This window comes from Anser cygnoides, chromosome 6, assembly GCF_040182565.1.
Source record: "Anser cygnoides isolate HZ-2024a breed goose chromosome 6, Taihu_goose_T2T_genome, whole genome shotgun sequence".
In the NCBI taxonomy this organism is placed as follows: Eukaryota; Metazoa; Chordata; class Aves; order Anseriformes; family Anatidae; genus Anser; species Anser cygnoides.
In genome coordinates, this window is record NC_089878.1 from 5294921 (window position 1) to 5313744 (window position 18824).

At 45.7% G+C, this 18824-nt stretch overlaps 2 protein-coding genes across 7 annotated transcripts in view; one reads left to right on the forward strand and one right to left on the reverse strand.

The window, feature by feature from the left end:
• The first annotated feature begins 258 nt into the window (after positions 1 to 258).
• TSSK6 (testis specific serine kinase 6) lies at positions 259 to 1166 on the forward strand. The gene has a single exon (XM_013187609.3). The coding sequence runs from the start codon at positions 259 to 261 to the stop codon at positions 1090 to 1092; it is 834 nt and encodes a 277-aa protein (XP_013043063.1). The 3' UTR covers positions 1093 to 1166.
• Positions 1167 to 14887: 13721 nt separating this feature from the next.
• The window catches only part of MYO1B (myosin IB), a 185761-nt gene continuing 181824 nt past the window's right edge, over positions 14888 to 18824 (reverse strand). For all 6 annotated transcript variants that reach the window (XM_066999045.1, XM_013187484.3, XM_066999046.1 and 3 more), the window contains one exon: positions 14888 to 17873. In XM_066999045.1, coding sequence (XP_066855146.1) covers positions 17750 to 17873 — 124 coding nt within the window. In that variant the 3' untranslated portion in view covers positions 14888 to 17749. The remainder of the gene's footprint in view (positions 17874 to 18824) is intronic.

Below are 18824 nucleotides of genomic sequence, written 5' to 3' on the forward strand. Positions count from 1 at the left end.
CTCCCCGTGTGTGTGTGGGCATGCCCAGGACACCCAGGAATGGTGGGAAGCACCGGACACCCCTGACGTCTCACAAAGGCACTGCCCCACAGTTCTCCACCTCATCACAATGCCCAGGTGAGCCCTGAAGCCCACAGTGGCACCTGTGGGACCATGGGGGGAGAGTGAAGGTCACCAACTGCCACGCACCATGTGTTGAAGTTTTCAAGCCCTGGAGCAGAACACCTGCTTTGGTAAAGCCCATCAGGATCGCTCAACATGCCAAAAACGGACGCAGGTGAGAAGCTGCTCTGTGAGCTGGGCTACAAGCTGGGCCAGACCTTAGGGGAGGGCAGCTTCTCCAAAGTGAAAGCGGTCACCTCCAGCAAATACAAGGTCCCCTTAGCCGTCAAGGTGGTGGACCGGCGACGAGCCCCCCCAGCCTTCGTGTACAAGTTTCTGCCCCGGGAGCTCTCCATCCTGCGCAAGATCCGGCACCCCAACATCGTGCGCATCTTCGAGTTCATCGAGGTGTGCAACGGGAAGCTCTACATCGTGATGGAAGCAGCGGCCACCGACCTGCTGCAGCTGGTGCAGCAGCTGGGCAAGCTGCCCTGCGTCCCCGAGGCCCGGGACATCTTTGCGCAGGTCGTGGGGGCCGTGCGCTACCTGCACGACCGCAACCTGGTGCACCGGGACCTCAAGTGCGAGAACGTACTGCTCACCGCGGACGGCCGCCGGGCCAAGCTCACCGACTTTGGGTTCAGCAAGGAGGCCAACAGCTATCCGGACCTGAGCACCACCTTCTGCGGGTCAGCAGCCTATGCTTCCCCCGAGGTGCTGCTGGGCATCCCCTACGACGCCAAGAAGTACGACATGTGGAGCCTGGGGGTGATGCTCTTCGTGATGGTGACCGGCTACATGCCCTTCAACGACACCCGCATCCGCAGCATGCCCCAGCAGCAGAAGAAGGGGGTGCTGTACCCGGAGGGGCTGCCCCCGCTGCCGGAGCCCTGCCGAGCCCTCATCGGCCAGCTGCTGCGCTTCAGCCCGGCCTCGCGGCCCGGCGTGGGGCAGGTGGCCAAGAACAGCTGGCTGAAGGGGGACATCTGAAGGAGGAGGTCCTCCCCGGAGACCCTGGGAGGGCGGTCACATTTTGGTGCAATCATTATTGTAGAGGAAAAGCACGTTAGGAGTTAATTGATCATTTCGAGCTGCGGGCTGTGGGTGTGACTGAACTTGAAGCATTGGCAAGGCCGCGTGGTGGTTAAGAAGGTGGTGGTATCAAGAAGGCGGTGGTATCAAGAAGGCAGTCGTACCCTTTCACAAACAAGGCAAATGAGTCCACTGCAAGTTAGGCTTCAAGCCATGCTGACCATGTTGGGCAAGGGCTAAGAGCAAACCGTGAGGCTGCTCACCCCAGACGTGGCTACCTGAACACCTGGGGGGACCAGGTCTGAGCTCTCCCACTGAGCCAGCCTTGTTTGCCACCAAAATGTGCTTGAGATGAGGTAGGGGAGAAGTGGTGGTCCCATAAATCACTACTGCAGAGACAATGTCCTATTCTTTATATACCGCCCTTTAGATCTCACAGGGATATTAAAAAACACAGATTCACAGCAGAATCTTTGCAGGCAACCCAAAAGCATTACAGAGCCAAAACTTTTAGTGTGGCTTCGAGATCCGTGCCTTAACTTCAACCAGATCTTGCAGATATTGATTCTTGCCAGCATCTGAAATCTCTGCCAAGAGATACCTGGTGAGAAAGAAATGCCACTGGCCGAGAAGAACACTGAAAAGGGAAAGAAGTAAAGATGTAAGGTAAAGGAGCACTGCTTTGCTATCACCAGCTTCCCGGCTCCCACACAAAGGTATCGATTACTCTGCAACCCCCCAAATCCACAACGTATGCCAGCTGTCAAGCCCTACTTTCAGCTAGGTATTTAAAGGTTGGAGCTGGCATCTGAAATGTGCTTTCATGAGAAGTTTCAAATGCCCTTGAAACAAGTTCCAACCAAGCTTCAACAGAAACCAAAGTCCAAGAGAAAACTTCCAGCTGGGTGGTCTGCTAATCCTGGTGTCATTAGTGCCCCATGAGCTAACGCAACGCAGCCTTGGCAGCGGCTCCCCCAGCAAGGGTACGTCTGAAATGAACAGACAAGCCCACATGGCTCTGCTGGAGGAGAAGGAAACATCTTTTGTAACACAAACATTTTGGGTCTATTAAAAGCAGCAGTTTAAGTAGAACAAGATGTGGCAGCAGAGCCAGCCCAAGGCTTTTCAGCACATGGGCTACAGCAAATTTTGCCACCCCCAGAATGAAGATTTACTTTGCTCTCAAGCCTTGCAGCTGCAAAATAAATCTTCATAGCAGCAGAGTCCAAAGCAGACAGAGAAAGGGATAGGAAGGGTGTCCTGGGGCCATCTGTGGCTGGGGAAACAGGCTTAGGAAGGATCAGGGGGCCGCTAGGGATGGAAAAGAACAGAGAAGTTGAAAGGGTGTGGGAAGCAAGGAGAATGATTTCAGGGTGGCCAGATTTTCAGCAAGGCTCAAGTCTCCTTTCCCCACTAGCCCTCCAACCAGCCAGCCAGCTTCACCTTCCCCCAAAACCCTGCCTTCCTTGGGGAAAGCCCCCGGTACCACAAAGCAGGATATCCAGGCATTGCTCACCTCCACCACCTGCCTTGCTCCACCTCTCGCTTACCTCCAGGCGACCTACAACCTCCTCCCGAGCAGCCACTGACCCACAGCCCACCGAGCGGGGCAGCAGCACCCACCCCACCGGGTCTCCCCACAAGCCCTGTGCCTCCCAGCCCCTGCTCTGCTCCCTCATCCTCCTCCTGCAGAGAGGGGAATGGGCCTGGCATTGTGCATAACTGGGTAAGCCGCAGGGGAAGGGGTGTGTAACACCAACAGAACAGAGCGTCCTTCACGCTGTGAGGTCACAGCGGCCACGTGTTGATGTCGGGCTCTTCTACGGACTGCAATGTCTTGGAGAAGGTGGCCGGGTGGGCTGGGGGCAGGCGTTAAACAAAGGGCTGAGAATGTATTTCCAGAGGAAGGGCTGCCACGTATGAAGCCGGAGAGGATCCTGTGCTCACGCTGGCATTTGACTCAGTTAGTCTCAGGCTTTGTACGTCTCTCCCTCCTGGTGGCACCCTTTGGACTTGCAAGGATGCAAACAGGTATTGCCTGCGGTCCTGAGCATCACCTAGATACTGTTTGTACAGTGATCTGAAGGTGAGAGCTAAACAGGCTTTTGCATCGGCAGAAGCACCTTGGAGGCTGCTGGCTTTGTTCCAGTTCAGTCACCAGCTGCAGGAATTTGTAATTCTTTAAAAGGGAAAATACTCCCATCTGAAAAAACGCCGCGTGTCAGTAGAGGATATGGATCAGTTCAACGGGCTCCTGTTTGTGGTGTTCAAACTTGGAATCCACAGTTGTCATTAAAAACCAAAATAATCGCTTGCTCTCTAGAACGAGCAATAATTTTCATCATGTCAGGCTATTGCCAGATGGTTAAGAGTAAGCCTGACTTTGCTCTCACAGCCTTTGAGACCGTGAGCCTTTTATTAGGGGAAGTCACAGGACTTGAGAAAACATGGCAATGCAATACATATTCAAATTGAGATTAAAACCAATAGATGCCCTGTGTTTTGGCAGAAGTCCTTCCAGCTGGTCAGGAACAAATACTTTATGTCAGTGTGAGAGCACTGCCCCTGCCTGCCAAAAATCAGTTTTGTGTGTAGCGCTGGTGAATCCCAAGCGTGAGTAAGGAGGGTATAGGTAGGTAATCTATGAGCATGAAAGCCTCTTTAGCAACACAGAATCATAAATAAGAGTTTTTGCTGATTTGCTTTAGGCTATAAAACTTGCATTTATAAACAACAAATAACGTCTCTAGGCATGAGACATCTCAAGGGCTTTCACGTGTTTCCACAAGGTGGGCTCAGAGATCTTCAGCCACACACCTCGAAACATTCAAGATCCACACTTCACAGAGGAGCCTTCCTCGCTCCAAAGCACACTCAGGTTGTGCTCAAGGGTTCTCCTCTGAGCTCTGCCAGCCCTGGTGGGATTGTGTGGCCTCTCCTTTTGCTTTCTGCTAATTTTCCTTCGTCAAAAAAGAAGCTAATACAAAATGAGTTGTTCTAAATCCCAGACACTATTAATCCCCCCCCTCACACCACATTCTCCTGAACAATTGCATCTGCTGGGACTGGATGGTCCCGTGCCATCACCCCGTCGCTGCTGTCACCACTCTGTCTTTCAGGTTGTTATACCTGTGTCTTGAAATCATTTGGAGTGACTCTCACGCATCCTGAAGCAATCTTACCCCATTTAATCGGAGAATGGCGTTCATCATTTCAAAGACATCACCCAGGCATTTAGCAGAGCTTTTCTCCCTGCACTCTGTGGTTTAAGTTCAGCAGCACCTTGCCTGAAAGAGCCTTTATCTCACACAAATGAAAGGAGCGGAGACAATTTCACTGCACATTGCCATTAAATCTCCCTTTTCAGCTAAGCAAAATTTGCTTTCAGGATTTTAGGCCCTAGCTGATGCATCTGATAAGCTTTAGGACTCAGCTGCTTTAAAGCCTACACGTTACAAAACTCCAGAGATAAGCATATTCATGAACTGTGGGAAAACACTGCTGGGCGATCAAACACCTCACGTCTTCATGTGTTAGCTCCCGGGGCCGTACATTTCTGCCACAGCAGCGCTGGGCTGCCCGGCCTGCAGCTGGTGACCCGCTTCAGCTGTCCTCGGCCCGGCCAGCGCAGGCAGGCGTAGTGCGAGACGTACCGGGGTGACCCTGCCTTGTTCAAAGGCAAAGCTTTCAATAGGCAATTTAGCAAATAAATATACCTTGCTCTGCTTGCATACATTAACCTTCCCATAATTACAGCCTTTAGTCCTTGCAGCCTTTTATTTGGCTACCTTGTGTCCTCGTCTTTCTTTTCAAACCCCACGCTGCCCTAAGCGGTGGGTCCCCATGCCTGTGCGTGCATCGTCAGCCATCTTCACTTTAAGAACTCATTTCTTTGCTTTTCGTACCCCATGTGGGTCTCTACACTTGCTTGCCTGTTGGAAGAGTGGAAAGGAAACCACCGCTTTCATATCTTGATCCACTTGATTATATTAAGCATAATAATAACAAAACAATGAGGCTCACACCAAAGGACAGGAGCCAGAGACTCCCCATGTGCCTAACTTTCCTTGCAGACAAGAGGTTTTCCATGAATCATATATTTTCATTTTCACAGCACCTACCAAACATTAATCCCCGCACTAGCACCAGGTGGTAAATATTATTCTCCCCGTGTTACAGTGAGCAGACTAAGTGGCTTACCTCAAGCCAAGAGGATTTTGTTTTACATTACGGTGTAAAACTTCCCTGGTCTCCAGACTTCAGAGCCATGATCTGATCAGTCCTGAAACACTAACAAATTCGACGATATCTGATGGCCCGGAAAGACATTTGAATTCCCTCTGCAACTGCTCCCGAATCAATCTCATTTTATCTCATGAATGAACAAGAGAGAATATGCTACAAAAGCAGATGGCTCTGTCCCAGCTCTGAATAAAGGATCCAAATTTCCTAACCGCATGTAACACAGCCAGGAGGGCACCCATATGACAGGACATGGCCTGGACACAGGCTGCCCACAGAAGCTGTACCAGCTCCGTCCCTGGAGGTTTGCAAGCACGCCCCAAGCAGGTCTGCTCTCTGGTCCTTCCCTGAGCAAGGACATTGGGCTGAAGACCTCCAACTACCAGGTGGCAGCTAATATTTCTCTGAGATACACAGACTTAATGATTTTGTCTGCAAAGGTAGGAATAAATCCATGAAAACGGGGCAGCAAGCAATGCCTGCATCTGGCAATTACATTTTGGCTATTACTGACTTCTGCTACAGGTGGTGACATGACACAAGCACCCCAAAACAGAGAGCATGGGGGGTGACTGTGGTTGTCAGGCATTTCTCATGGAGTACCAAGAGCTGTATAAGGGGGGGGATTCTGTACCACTCCTTCCTTCCCACGTTATCATCAGCCACAGGAGCAACCAACAGGTTCCCTACAAAAAATACACTGCATTATTTCTTTCCCCAGCTGACACGTGTTCATTACCGATCCTTGCATTCAAGGAGCAGCTATAATCCCCTATGTCACAGGAGGCCTGCTGGGAGAGGTCCTGAGTGCAGTGGCTGTTGTTGACCATCCCTGCCTCAGAAGATTGCATGTGTTCAGTGAGCGAGGCCTTGGGCACAGGAGAGGACCTTCTCTGGGAGCAGGCAATTTGCAGGCAGCAGCACAAAGAGCGGACACCACAGCAGGACACCACAGCGATCAGTTTTCCTCCTGTATTACCTAGCATCAGAGAAGCGTTCCAGGGCAGCACAGGTCACAGAGTGCTCTACAACATGAGCTATTCCTGCTAACACATAGGAAAGTAATTAAATGCCACTTAGCAAGCCAATTTAACATCAATAATGAGACAAGGTCAATAACAGCATCATTGGAGTCAGCATGGGAGCGGACAGGCTCGCAGATCCCCGTGCACCCTCGCAGGAGATTCTTTCCAAGGGGGCCACATCCCACAGGATGCTGGGAGCTCTCGAGTCCTGCTGAACAATTTTAAAGCAAATAGCAGCTGAGTGAACTGAGCACGCCGGACAAGCCCTTAAGAAATACCTGACGTCTCCTCCTCCACGTGGTCACTTTGCCTATTCTCCATGTACATTGACCCACTTGAAGTGCAAATGGCAACGCTGTTTCTTTCATAACACGCTGCACAGCACTCTCCTCTCTGCGCGTTCTCCAGGGAGGGACAAACGCGCCATTTCCATTAAAACCTTAATTAAAAATACAGCTCGAGCGCTTACTGCAGCTGACTTGGCTTTAGCTTTAACTCCAGCGCTGGCGCCCCCAGCTGAGCGGCTCTGCCCGGAGGCTGGCGAAACACTCCTCAAGAAGCACAAGGCAAGGCTGGGCGGCAGAGAGGGGGTTGCGAGGAGGAGAGAGGAGGTTTGCACAGCTTGCTGGCTGGCTGCTACGTCCTCCTCGCAGAAGACGTGCAAACAACCTTGCTCAGGGGATGCCAGACAATGCTCTCATTAGTTACAAGCAAAAAACAAAATGTGCGTTACTGTCTCGAATATAATGATAATCCTTGGCTCCGCATTTGCATGTTCATTAGGTTGTTAATAGGATACCTACTTTGGAACACTTAAAACACGCCGTCATGCACATATGCACCTGGTCATTTATTATAACAGTAATTTCCTCTCTTTCTGTCTGACACACTTCTCCCATGTCCAGAAAATGGTTCAAACTGCACCATGCAGAGCAAACCATAATTGATGAATGAATCTTGGGGAAAGCAATTTTGTTCTCTGTGCACTATACAGCCAATTAACTTTTCTGACATTGAGAGCCCTGTTTATGTACTACCAGTGGGTCCAGAGCAGTGCTGGAGGAAGGACCCATAGGAGGGTTGGACGTACTATAGACCTACAAACAAACACATTTATTTACATCATTCCTATTGCAAGTGAGAGACAGTACTTTGCCTTCCTCCCATTCCAGAAGCTGGAAGGAAGCTGGGGCCATGAATACAAAAAGAGAGGCAGGGTTTGCTGCTGCTCTGCTTCTTGTCCTTTCCCTTGAGAAAATCCAAAGAGGAGACCATAGCCATTCCCATCACCACCATGTACTTCATTTCATCTTCACAGAAGAAAAAGAAACTTCAGTTCACTATCGTTTATTATATGCTATTTCAGGCAGTGCTTGGCAGGAGCCTGGAGACAACTGTGATGGTGGTTTTGGGATGGGGAGTCCGCCTGTCAGCAGACTGAATCTATTACAAATGCTATTCTCAAGACGTCATGCGGGATCTAAACTTCAAACCTGCAACTCAGCACAAACTTCATTTCATTGTGAAACCAGAGACTTTTCAATTGCATCTGCAACACTTACAAAACATCCATGTTCTTTATTGTACTCTGCTCCATCTCTTTGGTTTTACTCTACCCCTAAATTTGCTGTGTGCCTCAGATTTTTACAGGGCAAGGAACAGCTGCACATCAGATGCTTAGCAAGCAAAGCTCCATAGCCCCGCAGCAGTGGGTGAAAACACAAAAATGCACATCAGCTGATGACCTACCTGGCCGCAGAGGAGCAACAGTGGTTTCGGTGCGTGCTTTGATGTGTATGTGGAGTTTTGCATCCAGCAGAAAGAATCAGATGAGACTTTGGTGTGCGGGACCAGGACTGCAACTGAAGGCATGCGTTAAAATGCTGGCGGCTTCAATCACCAACTCTGCTGAAAGTTTAAGTATCACCAGTCTCCAAAAAGAATGGTCAGATAAGACAATTCACTATATTGAGTTTGGGTTGAAATCATCACCTGCAAGAAGATTATCCCAATGCACTACTTCAGCTGAGCTCCTGTTTCCAAGGTTTTCTCCAAAATTTACCAGCAAGAACATTTTAAATAAGTATACATAGCTGCGAAGCTGCAATTTCATGCCAGAGTAAGACAGAATCTGTAGCTAACTCCAACACGAGAGAAATACAAAATACAAGCACACAGGAGGGTAGTTTTTGTAAAGGGGACATTTTCTCCAGTAGCAGACAGACTGAACCCGTCTTGATTTTATCACTATGTGTCTTGAGAGCTTGCTTTCCTCACAGTTAAAAGAAAATCTCTTCTACCAAGACAAACTCACAACAGTCAGCAGCACCAGGGAACTAACTGTTAGGCCCAAGAAGTGGGGGAGAGTGTTTTTCACACCGATGACTAGGGCGTTCACCTACAGTTTGAGGCCAGAAACGTGGTTCTTGGAGCTGGTATAAGAAGTATAGACCATAAGAAAAAAAGAAGAGAGACCCACGGAAGGTTGAAGAACAAAAAAATGAGCACATTGTGTCCAAAGAAAGTTCAACAATTTTCCCAGCTCATTGAATTGTGGGAACTTTGCTTTTCCAGGGAATAACTATGCTATTTTTAGCGTTTTTATTATACAATTTGTCACAAGCTGTCTCAGGAGACTATCAACAATCAGTTTCAAACGGCATTTGACCACAAACACTTCTCCACATGTGATTTAGAACATCTGGATCCAAGGAGTCAGCTTTCAAAGCATGCCAGCACCGTGCTGGCTCCCCGCATTTCTTCTTGCTTCCATCTTCACATCCATTGTCAGAACGCACGTAGAAACCAGGCTCAAAAACTCAAAAGCTCGAACAATGCATCCACGCTCCGTATTTACACCAAAGTGCTGGGAGAGGAGGCACCGTGCTCTCAGAAGAGGAGGGCAGCCGGGGATTGCTGGTAGCACATTCCAGGCATTGTCGAGCTGCCGTGATTTATACGTCACGTTCCCTAAAGATAGAGGATGAGATGCTTGGCCTGGAGCCGCGCCAGCCTGAGGAACCTCGCCAGCCTGTTTGCACTGCCTATCACATCTGCAGATCTGGAAAGGAGGTGCTCGCTCCTCTGCTGCATTCCAGCTGTAGGCACTGGCTCTATATTTGGCCCATGGAAGTCTCTGGCCACCAAGGGAAACCTTCTCACCAGAAAGTTAGGGTAGGTAGAGTGCAAATTCACAAAGCAGTTCTTCAGTAAATCTGAGAAGGGGATGGGAAGATATGAAAAAGGAATGCAAGCAAATAGCAGAGGAAATGACATTATGATCCCAGCTGGAAACACTGTAATGATCCGCTTGGTGTCTGTGTAGAAACCTGCATGAGAATGGAGAGATTCAGGCCCCTGCAGAGCCAACGAGTATTTTATCATCAGCTGGAGGGGGATGAAGGTTTCACACAGTCATTAGTTTTGTATTCGCCTTTATTTTCTCTCATAATCCACACATATGTGGTGCGATCATACAGCAATCTACACTTCCACTACCTTCTGTCTTGCAAGCCTGGCTTCCCCACAGTCTACCGAAGCCGTATTCATTAGGACATATGCTGTGGTGCTAACAAAGCTCCCGAACCAAACCCCACACAAATATTGCTTCGTAACAATTCAGTCAGCACAGGGGAGAGGGAAATACTGAGATGCGCTTTGTGAAGACTTGGGAGCGACATTATGGAGGTTTCTACTTCTTGTTCTGCCCTGTGTGCTCTCAAAGAACAGCCGGTTAAATTCCAGCACATTTCTCTTTCTGAACTTAAAACAACTGAGATTTTGGTACACAGTGTCTTTTGACAGAGCTCACCAAGCCTTTGAGGCCTGCCAGGAGCACAGCAAGCAGGCCGGGCGGCCCAACGTGCAGTTCGGGCCTGCGCCTGAGCTGGGCTCGCAGCTCCATGAGGCCTCTCCTGCTCCCGGCGCGGGGAGGGCCCGGCCGCCCTGCTGAGGAGACACAACATGTCCCCGTGTACACACACCGTGCGGTGGGACCGCGGCCTCTGCTTTAGCGTTACAGGCAGCTTTAGGGAAGAATTAGCTGCAAGTACAGAGTACATCTGTACTTGCTCGGGTCCATTTTGTTTTTCTTTTTCAATACTGAGAACTATTTTTCAACAGCATTAGTAACCAATTCACTCCAAAAAAAGAGGAAATTAGGCCTTCTGTGTAAAATCACTTTTACATGAGGAAAAAAAAATGTAGCCTCAAAGCCACAGAGACTTTCATGCCACCTTGCAAACAAACAAACAATCAGCGACCAAATCCCCTAGGCAATTAAAAATTCTAAATCCCAAGTGTTTATACTGTGAACTTCTGGTTATACTGTGAACTTCACTATCTGCCTCAGCTACCTGTGAAGCAATGGAGCAGAAAGAGTAGCACAGCCACCATTTTGACCAAAGCTCTGGGCTTTGAGTCCAGGTTTTCAAGCACATAGTTAGGTGACTTTGGTTCAGTGGTTGCTGACAAATCCCTCATCCCCTGCAAATCACACCCACAAGCCACTGTCCAGTATCACCCACTCGTGGGGTGCAGGTCTGCCACCACTCGAGGACAGCATTCAGTGGACCTCAGTGGTCATACACAGGGGACACCACCCTGGCTCTCTGGTTTACAGCCACACATCCGAGTGCCAGTAAAACAGAAGAAAGAAAACTGTGGTTTCTATAAAGCCCGAGTTTCAGCTAAATTCTTCTCTGCTCCTGAAGCAACCACTAAGCAGTGGGTATAAGAGGCCTATATTTCCTCCTGTACCTCATGCCTCCTTTCTAGTCTCACCTGTGCCCCCCCTTTCCTCCATCCCTCTTCAGCAGGAGGTGGTGCTCAGCACCTGGTGGCTCCTTTGCTGCCACTGCTCCTCGTTTCTCACCTGACTGCTCCAGCGTGGGCTCCTCCACAGGCTGCAGTCTTGTCAGGGTTGTACCCGCTGCTCTGGCCGCTCCTGGTCCCTACCCAGATGGCTCCTGGCCTCCAGCTCAGGCTGTGCTTTTGCTTTGGCATTTCTCCTCTCCTGTCTTGCTCAGGCTTTCTCATTTTTCTCAGAGCTTGCTACCATTTCTTAACCATGCCTTTGCAGAGACACCGCATGGCTCTGCTCCGACCAGCAAGAGGCTGCCTCTGGCCACCTCACACCGCTCCCCCTGCCGCCCCCCGTGACAAGCCCTGCCAAGCGCAGCCGGTACAGGGCTGCGGCACTGTGCCTAGGGAAACAGGGAGAGCAGTTTAAGGTCCTCATTTTTGTTCCTGGTTAGCTCCATTCCCTTTTAAAAATCTTTTTTAAAAAATTATTATTTATTTATTTATACCCTACTTCAAAACAAATTCACTGAGCCTTAGCAGAGATGGTCAGAGAGTCTCACACACTGGGGTGATGTGGGAGAAGGGCACATCTGGCAGTGCAAAACCAAGCAACAGGAGAAAGCCACACCAAGGGAAGCCTCCAACTAATGCTACAGGCCAGGATTAGCACAGTGCGAGTCATCTATAGCACAGAAACAAAAATAGAGCAAATCTACAAAGGCTTTGCTCTTCCACCCTGACTGAAGAAAGCCATAGGTCCCCACCCATGGCAGCCGGGGGTCTGGCAGCTGAATAAGACACGCTGCTCTCTTTGGAAAGGGTTTCCTTGCCCTGATTCTACAGAAGAGCCTGAAGACGTGGCTGAAGCTGAACCCTGCAAAGCAATTTTAGCTCTCCTCTTGAGTTGGGTTTTCTTTGGTGCTTTGGGCAGGGGATTGGACCCCCCCCAGCTATGTGCCCTGTAGCCTGTCACCTGGTCCCGCACAGCATCCCCAGGGCGGGTGCTGGCAGTGAGAGGAGGCATCACTCCTGCCCCATCCCACCCAGATAGATGGATGTGGTCCTCTTCATTCACAGACTGAAATTTAACAGCTCACAGTCCTCCTTTCTTTTCTATTTTTAGTCTACCCTGCGTCAAGAACCACATCCCAGAACCACGCAGTGCTTGGGAGCCCAGCATGTGATAGACACCACACGATGTCAACAGAGCACCACTTCCTAAATGCAAAAGCTTTCAAACAGGGGAAACGGGGAGAACGTGTTCGTGCCAGTAATGGGCAGACTGTGAGCTTGGAAGTTATATATTTATGTCACAGCGAGTTTCTGGTGTTTGTTTAAAGCCAATTTTTCCTATATTAGAAATAGCTGATTTTTTATTTTATTTTTTAATTTTTTTTTTTTGCATTATTCCCACAACAGTCAATGAAAACTCAGGGAACTGCCGTCAATAGCTCACAATCTTCGTATAATATTAAGTTTGGGATGCAATCAACAATTAGGATCTTCCATTGCACTTAAAAGCTCATCCACAGCATTTGGAGTTTATGAATAAAAATGAAATTTTAATTAATAGGTTATGGTGATTTTGGATCAGGCAGCATTGCTTTGAACGCCTGCAATTGGATCCTTCATGGTTAAACTTATGCCAAGGTCTCTTTCCATAGCTATGGCAGCACACAGGCAAGTAAAAGCCAAGGTATTTGCAGCTATTTAATGCTCCTCTGCATCTGAATATAAATGAGTTCCCTCCTTTTGGCACCTGGGTTTGAAATTACTATTTCATATTCTGATGGATTCCTTTTTTAAGGCTACAAGAAGCAACCTTGAAAACTGTGTGCAGTGAATCAAGGCAGCAGGGACTTCATCACAGCATTGCTTCAAGTGGATTTCTCTTCTAACAGGAAGAGACAGAGCAATAAGAGTGAACACACAGCAACAGAAGCTTTTCATGTTTCAGGCTTTGCTTTTGCTTTTTGTCAGAGTTTTGGGAAGCACTGGTGATACTGATACAGCTAGCAAATTAGCCTGAAAGGGAACAAAGCATCTCTTATTAAAAACAGCTCCTAGCTAGAAGGGAAATAAAATATTTCCTATATACTTAGCTGAAACCAAGGTGCCAGGATGCAGAGGTAGATAATGGAAGAAAATAATCTGAAAGAAAAAAATTGGTGTTTTACTCTCGAGACATTCCCTCCTCCCTTTGTCACTGTAGAGACCATCAAAGCAGGAGGGAATGAGGACTGGAGGAAACCAGAACGTGATGAGAGACAGAGTGGGAAACAGCACCTGATACCTCTGAGACCATCCAGCATCAATATACTGGTACGCCTGTAAAAATCACTATTTAACGTGGCAAAAAGCATAATCTCCCACTTTCCCTCGGGGGCCAGGGATGAACAGCCTAAAAGGCACAAACTTCCGGCCATGCTTACACTCCACCGCTCAGTCTCAAAGCCCAGAGACTCAGATGCCAGGCATGTGGGAGGAAGCCACAGACACCCTTAATGCTAAAAAGCCTGTGGTCAGTACCAAAGATCAGAGTGATTGCAAACACAAAGGCAGCTCACCAGCCTCTACTGACACGAGGCTGCTGTTAAGCACCACTGCTGTGAAGTGCTCAGCAGGTGAGAAACAAGTCTCTGAGGTGGTGGGCGAGGGAGCTAGGGCACAGGCAGTGTGCTCATCGGCACACCATCCATGGGCAAGGGCTCTGGCAGAAGCAGGAGTGAAGTTTAACCAATAGTTTGGCCAGTCATCTGGACAGGCAGACCTTTACTTTCCCATAGCGGAACGCTATACAGCAGAGCCTTACCTTGGGGTAAGTGCAGTTAAGTAAGAAATCAGCTGAATTAAGAAGAGAGATTCAGATTCTTCAGATTTTCTTTGCTCTAAGAGGCTTTTGTGTTTCATACCTGAAAATTTTGCTTAGTCAGTGGAAGTCAGATGCCAATGTCTTAAAAGCTTAGGCTAAAAGAGAAAGAGAATTTGTTTCTAAAAATCTTTTAGGACACAATTTCATCAGCTGATCATACTCAAAGCCAACTGCAATGCCCTCAAACTTTCCTAATTAATTTTAAGTTAAAGCTTGAATACCCAACTCTTCCCTGGGTGCAAGGGAACAGGAGTAGAGCTGGTGCTAGCTGATAGCAAGTTGGGATTAAGTTTGATATTCTTCTCCCAACCCCAAGTCTTCAATAGCCCTAGCTTACCTTAGACAGGTGCAGCATGAAAGAGTGATCTGTTTCCTAAAAAAAATAAAAAATAAATAAAAATAAATTAAAAAAATAATTGTAGCACACTTCTTTCTCTTTGCCTTCCAGCCAACGTTTTGAGACTGGCCAATTAAAATCTCCCCCAATCTACATAAATACATTTTTACAAGAATTATTCATGGCAACTGTAATTTCACCATAATCCTTTATACTCTGTATGCTCCACTCAAAAAGTACAGAAGAACTGATGGAATCAGTGCTGCTGAATGAGCAAGTACTTCAGTCAATGCTATCCTGCTAGGAAAAACAGGACCTTTCCATATAGTGAATGCATTAGCAAGGAATCACACACATTTCTTGTCTCTCCAAGTCACACGCCAATGTTGTGCATATATAACCTAAAATCCCACCTGCCTGTGCTTTTTAAATTTGAAAGCAGTAAGGAAGGTACAGATAAAGAGAAAGCATAGGTCTAGGAACAGAATTTTTATTTGATTCTGGAAAATTGCAAGAAACAATTTTTTCTAAATGATCCTCGCCCCGCTTTCAGATGACAAATGAAAATTTACAAGTAAAAGGACGCATAAAGTTAGCACCATAGGAGTAGTTGTTTTCTCTTTACAATTTCATTTGATAGAAGGTTATAAAAGAATACAGAGGAAAAGAAAAAACTAGCTGACCGCGCATTTTTATTTTCAACATCCTAGATATTTAAATCTAAACATCAAAACACCATGACTCAACTAGCATATCTAAATAATTCATGTTCAGCAAAACTCACTCTGTACATTAAGAACTGCGTAGGTGTCAAACGGTAGCTATCACAACATATGAACTAATATGCAAGGCAAAAATGGTAATGTTCCAGAAAAAGAAGTGAAACAACAGACATCAAAGTGAGGAATTTGCCATTCTTCCAGTGTTATGCTAGTATGGCTATCACCACTTGCTGCAAAGATCAACAAAATAAAAGGGATGTGTACTGGGTCTGGCTGTGATGGAGTTAATTTCATGGGTCAAATATCCTAACATTACCCTGAAATATCCTAAATTTCATTGGACAAACATTCAAATGTACTTAATCTCTCATTTCCTACCTGCAAACAACTACAGGATTACATCAGCCATCATTCAAATGTTTGCTTTCCTCTACTTGTATTCATTTTTAAAACGTGCTCCATGTGGTTCTTATTGTAAGGTTTTCAAGGTACCGAACAGTTTTACAAACCCTCCGGTCCTTACCAGGAAGGAATGCTAACACACAGGTTTTAGTTTTAAATTTAGGAGTTATGTGTTGTCTTCTTAAGGCAATAGAATAATTACTTTGAGGTATCCTAATTTTGCATTATAAATTGATACTAAGATTTCCTTTGTAAGCATCTCTAATTACAAAACATCTAAAATGCTTTATATTTGACTAAACTATTAATCTCACTTAGTTATTAATAAAAAAAGGGGGGGGGGTTAAACTTGGATCATAATGAAGTAACTTTTTGTCATAGTTTGGTTACTCCCACCTTTCAAGGTCATGTGCATGGACTTCTAACAGCAGCATTAAGCAACCAGATAAAGCAATTGTTTTGTATCCAAATCATAGCAAAACCATCCACTTTAATCCCAAAGTAAGACCCAATATTACCCAAAACAGCTCCTTTTTTTTTTCAGATTGATAAGGAGGCCACCATTAGCATTAGAACATCAGCTTCTGTACACACAGTTTTAACCTGGAGAGCCAACATTAACGGTGAACTACCCAGAGGAGCCTTCACAGGCATTAGTACTACATAACTTCACCACCGGAAGAGTAACGAGACTCTGGACTTTTCTTTATCTTTTCTTTATTTATGCTTGGACTTCCAGCACTGCACATCAAGTACCCAGGGTCTTCATCTGTCCTATATCAGACTGCAAAAACACAATGGTTTCTCAGCTGTCCTTGCATCAACAAAACAAACACATTCAGCAACCCCTTCACGTGAGTAGTTACTTCTATCTTAAAAATGCAGCTCCTCTTACGGATTTCAACTAATGCTTCTGGTTTATAAAAGATTAAGTGCAATCAGTTACACTGAAAGTTTATAATGCAGCTCTTGGATTGTATTTTCTGTGCACACATTTACATCAGGCACACGAGTTATATAAAATAGTTTGGAGTACAAAAATATGGTTATAACATAGGAGTACCAAACAGCACAGAATTAAAACAGTTTTATTACCATAATACCAATTTATATACAGACCCCCAAATTCAGGAATTTTTAATTTGAAGTATTCTTCCCAAATTGACAACTGTAGTGTACACTCTAAAAAACTGCAAATTAACAACACAAATCTATTTCAACCCCTACGCTGTCTGTGCAGGCTGCACCAATCCTCTCTCTTGCACACAAAAATGTATTATAAATAATTTTTCACAAAATGTCATGTATGTTTTATTGCACATTGTACATGCCAATATCTAAAAGAAAGGCTCAAACCCTTCGCTTGATAACTAACGGTTTAAATAACTAGCAGTTACTTGTGTTATGAATACTACTGCATTTTTCAGGCTCTAATCTTAACTGATAATTTAAAGAAAAAAGCAGAACAGAAAATATGCTTTAAACTGTATATCTTTTGTGAATGAAATAAGCTTCTTTAAATTTATTCTTATTTCTACTTTATAAAGTTATTAAAAATATCTGACCCAATTAAAAATCCCGTTTCAAAATTTCCACATTTTTTTAATTAAAAATTTATCCATACAACTGCTTGTACAATCATATGTTCCTTCTATTTTGCAGAATTAGGTGTTCCCGTGCTGTATTTACTAAAGGATCAAGTTACGTACATCCTAGAATTAACTACAATGGTTAGTGTCTCAGTCTCAGCTCTGCCAGTCTCTCCAGCAAAGGAGGAGCGCGTCAGAGCACCAGAGCAGGTAGGCTGGCATAAAAAGACACAGGGCACAAGTTGTCACTAAGCATCAAGGTCACATATAGTTTCTGTTAAGTGGATCTCTAGACTAAGGAATATGAGTAATTTACCATTAATATGTGGGTTTATGATATGCTGCAGTAAAATATGGCCACTAAACAAAGAGAATGATTCATGTATGCCAGAAAACTTGCGAACTGGTAAAAATGCCCCACTGGGTAAAAATCTGCATGTTGAAGGTTAAAACTATGGCACAAAGGAAAAGGTTAAGAAGTCAACTGATCAAATGTTTTGCCAAGGGTTTCCAAAGCTATTAGCCATCAACAGCTCTAGAAAGGGGTAAAACCAGCAAAACCAAACTAAAATTGCACTATTACAAAGAAACAAGTCCATGAAAGGGAGAGGCACCAGCTGCAGTTACGGGACAGCCACTTCAAGAAGCCGATTGTTTTTTCGTTTGCAAGTTGGGATGTTGCCATTTTTCTGGCTGCCTTGTATGAACTTCACACACACTTTGTCCTGTCTGAACTGGACCAGAAACCTAGGGGAGGGAATAAGATGGATGTTAGTTAAAGGAGGAAAAATGCATGATCAGATGAAGTCTTTTTGAAGGCCTTTCTTCCTTTCACTGCTATAACTACAAAAAGACACCTGATCCTGCTTCTCCAGGAATAGTTTATAAACAATGTAATAAAATTAGAGAGAAAGCTGAAAGCATCATTAACAGTATTTTTGGTCATTTATTTGTACTCTGTTTTCAACCATCTACAATGCATCAGTGAGCTAAGTATCTTTTAAAACCAGATTCTGCAGACTAGTAGTCAAAGAAAAACATTAAACATGGTTGTTGGGTTTTCTTTTCATAAAATAATATATATAAAACCAGCAAAGCAACAATACTGATACTATTTCTTGTCCATAGAGAAATTTACTTTCTTACCATACCATACAGAAATTAGTCATACCAACACATTCTTTGTCAGGGAAATAAGCTTTTCTCCCACTTAAAAGTGGATAAACTAATATATAAATGTACTAGTACTCAAGTTACCTTGAGTAAATGCCAGACATCTATCAATTCCCTTCAACACCATTACCCCTGTGACTTAGAAAAAGTTCAGCAGAGGGCAGCTGAAGCCACAACTCATAAAGAGAGGGCTTACGTTGGTACAAAACCCACATACACTCAGTTGAGGAGGACGATTGCTCTGTCTGAGCAGCATTTCAAAAGCTCAGCAGAAATTGGGGTGAATGTTGAATCCTTAGGCCAGGAGTGAACTTATAGTATGTAAGTGTCTCTGAATATCTCAGTAGACAGGGAAAATACTGTTAAATCTATTTTATAGCTGAGACTTGCAGGTCCACAGAGTGCCTTCCTGCTGGCACATCAGAAATGTGCTGCAAAATAAACTCCAAGTCATTGTCTTCTGGATTGCACTTACTTAGCATATCTAGCATTTTAACAACTCTCTTATTTCTAATACTTAGTTAG

Excerpts from the sequence above, each read along its gene's own strand:
- TSSK6 (XM_013187609.3), top strand. The coding sequence starts at position 259 with ATGCCAAAAACGGACGCAGGTGAGAAGCTGCTCTGTGAGCTGGGCTAC.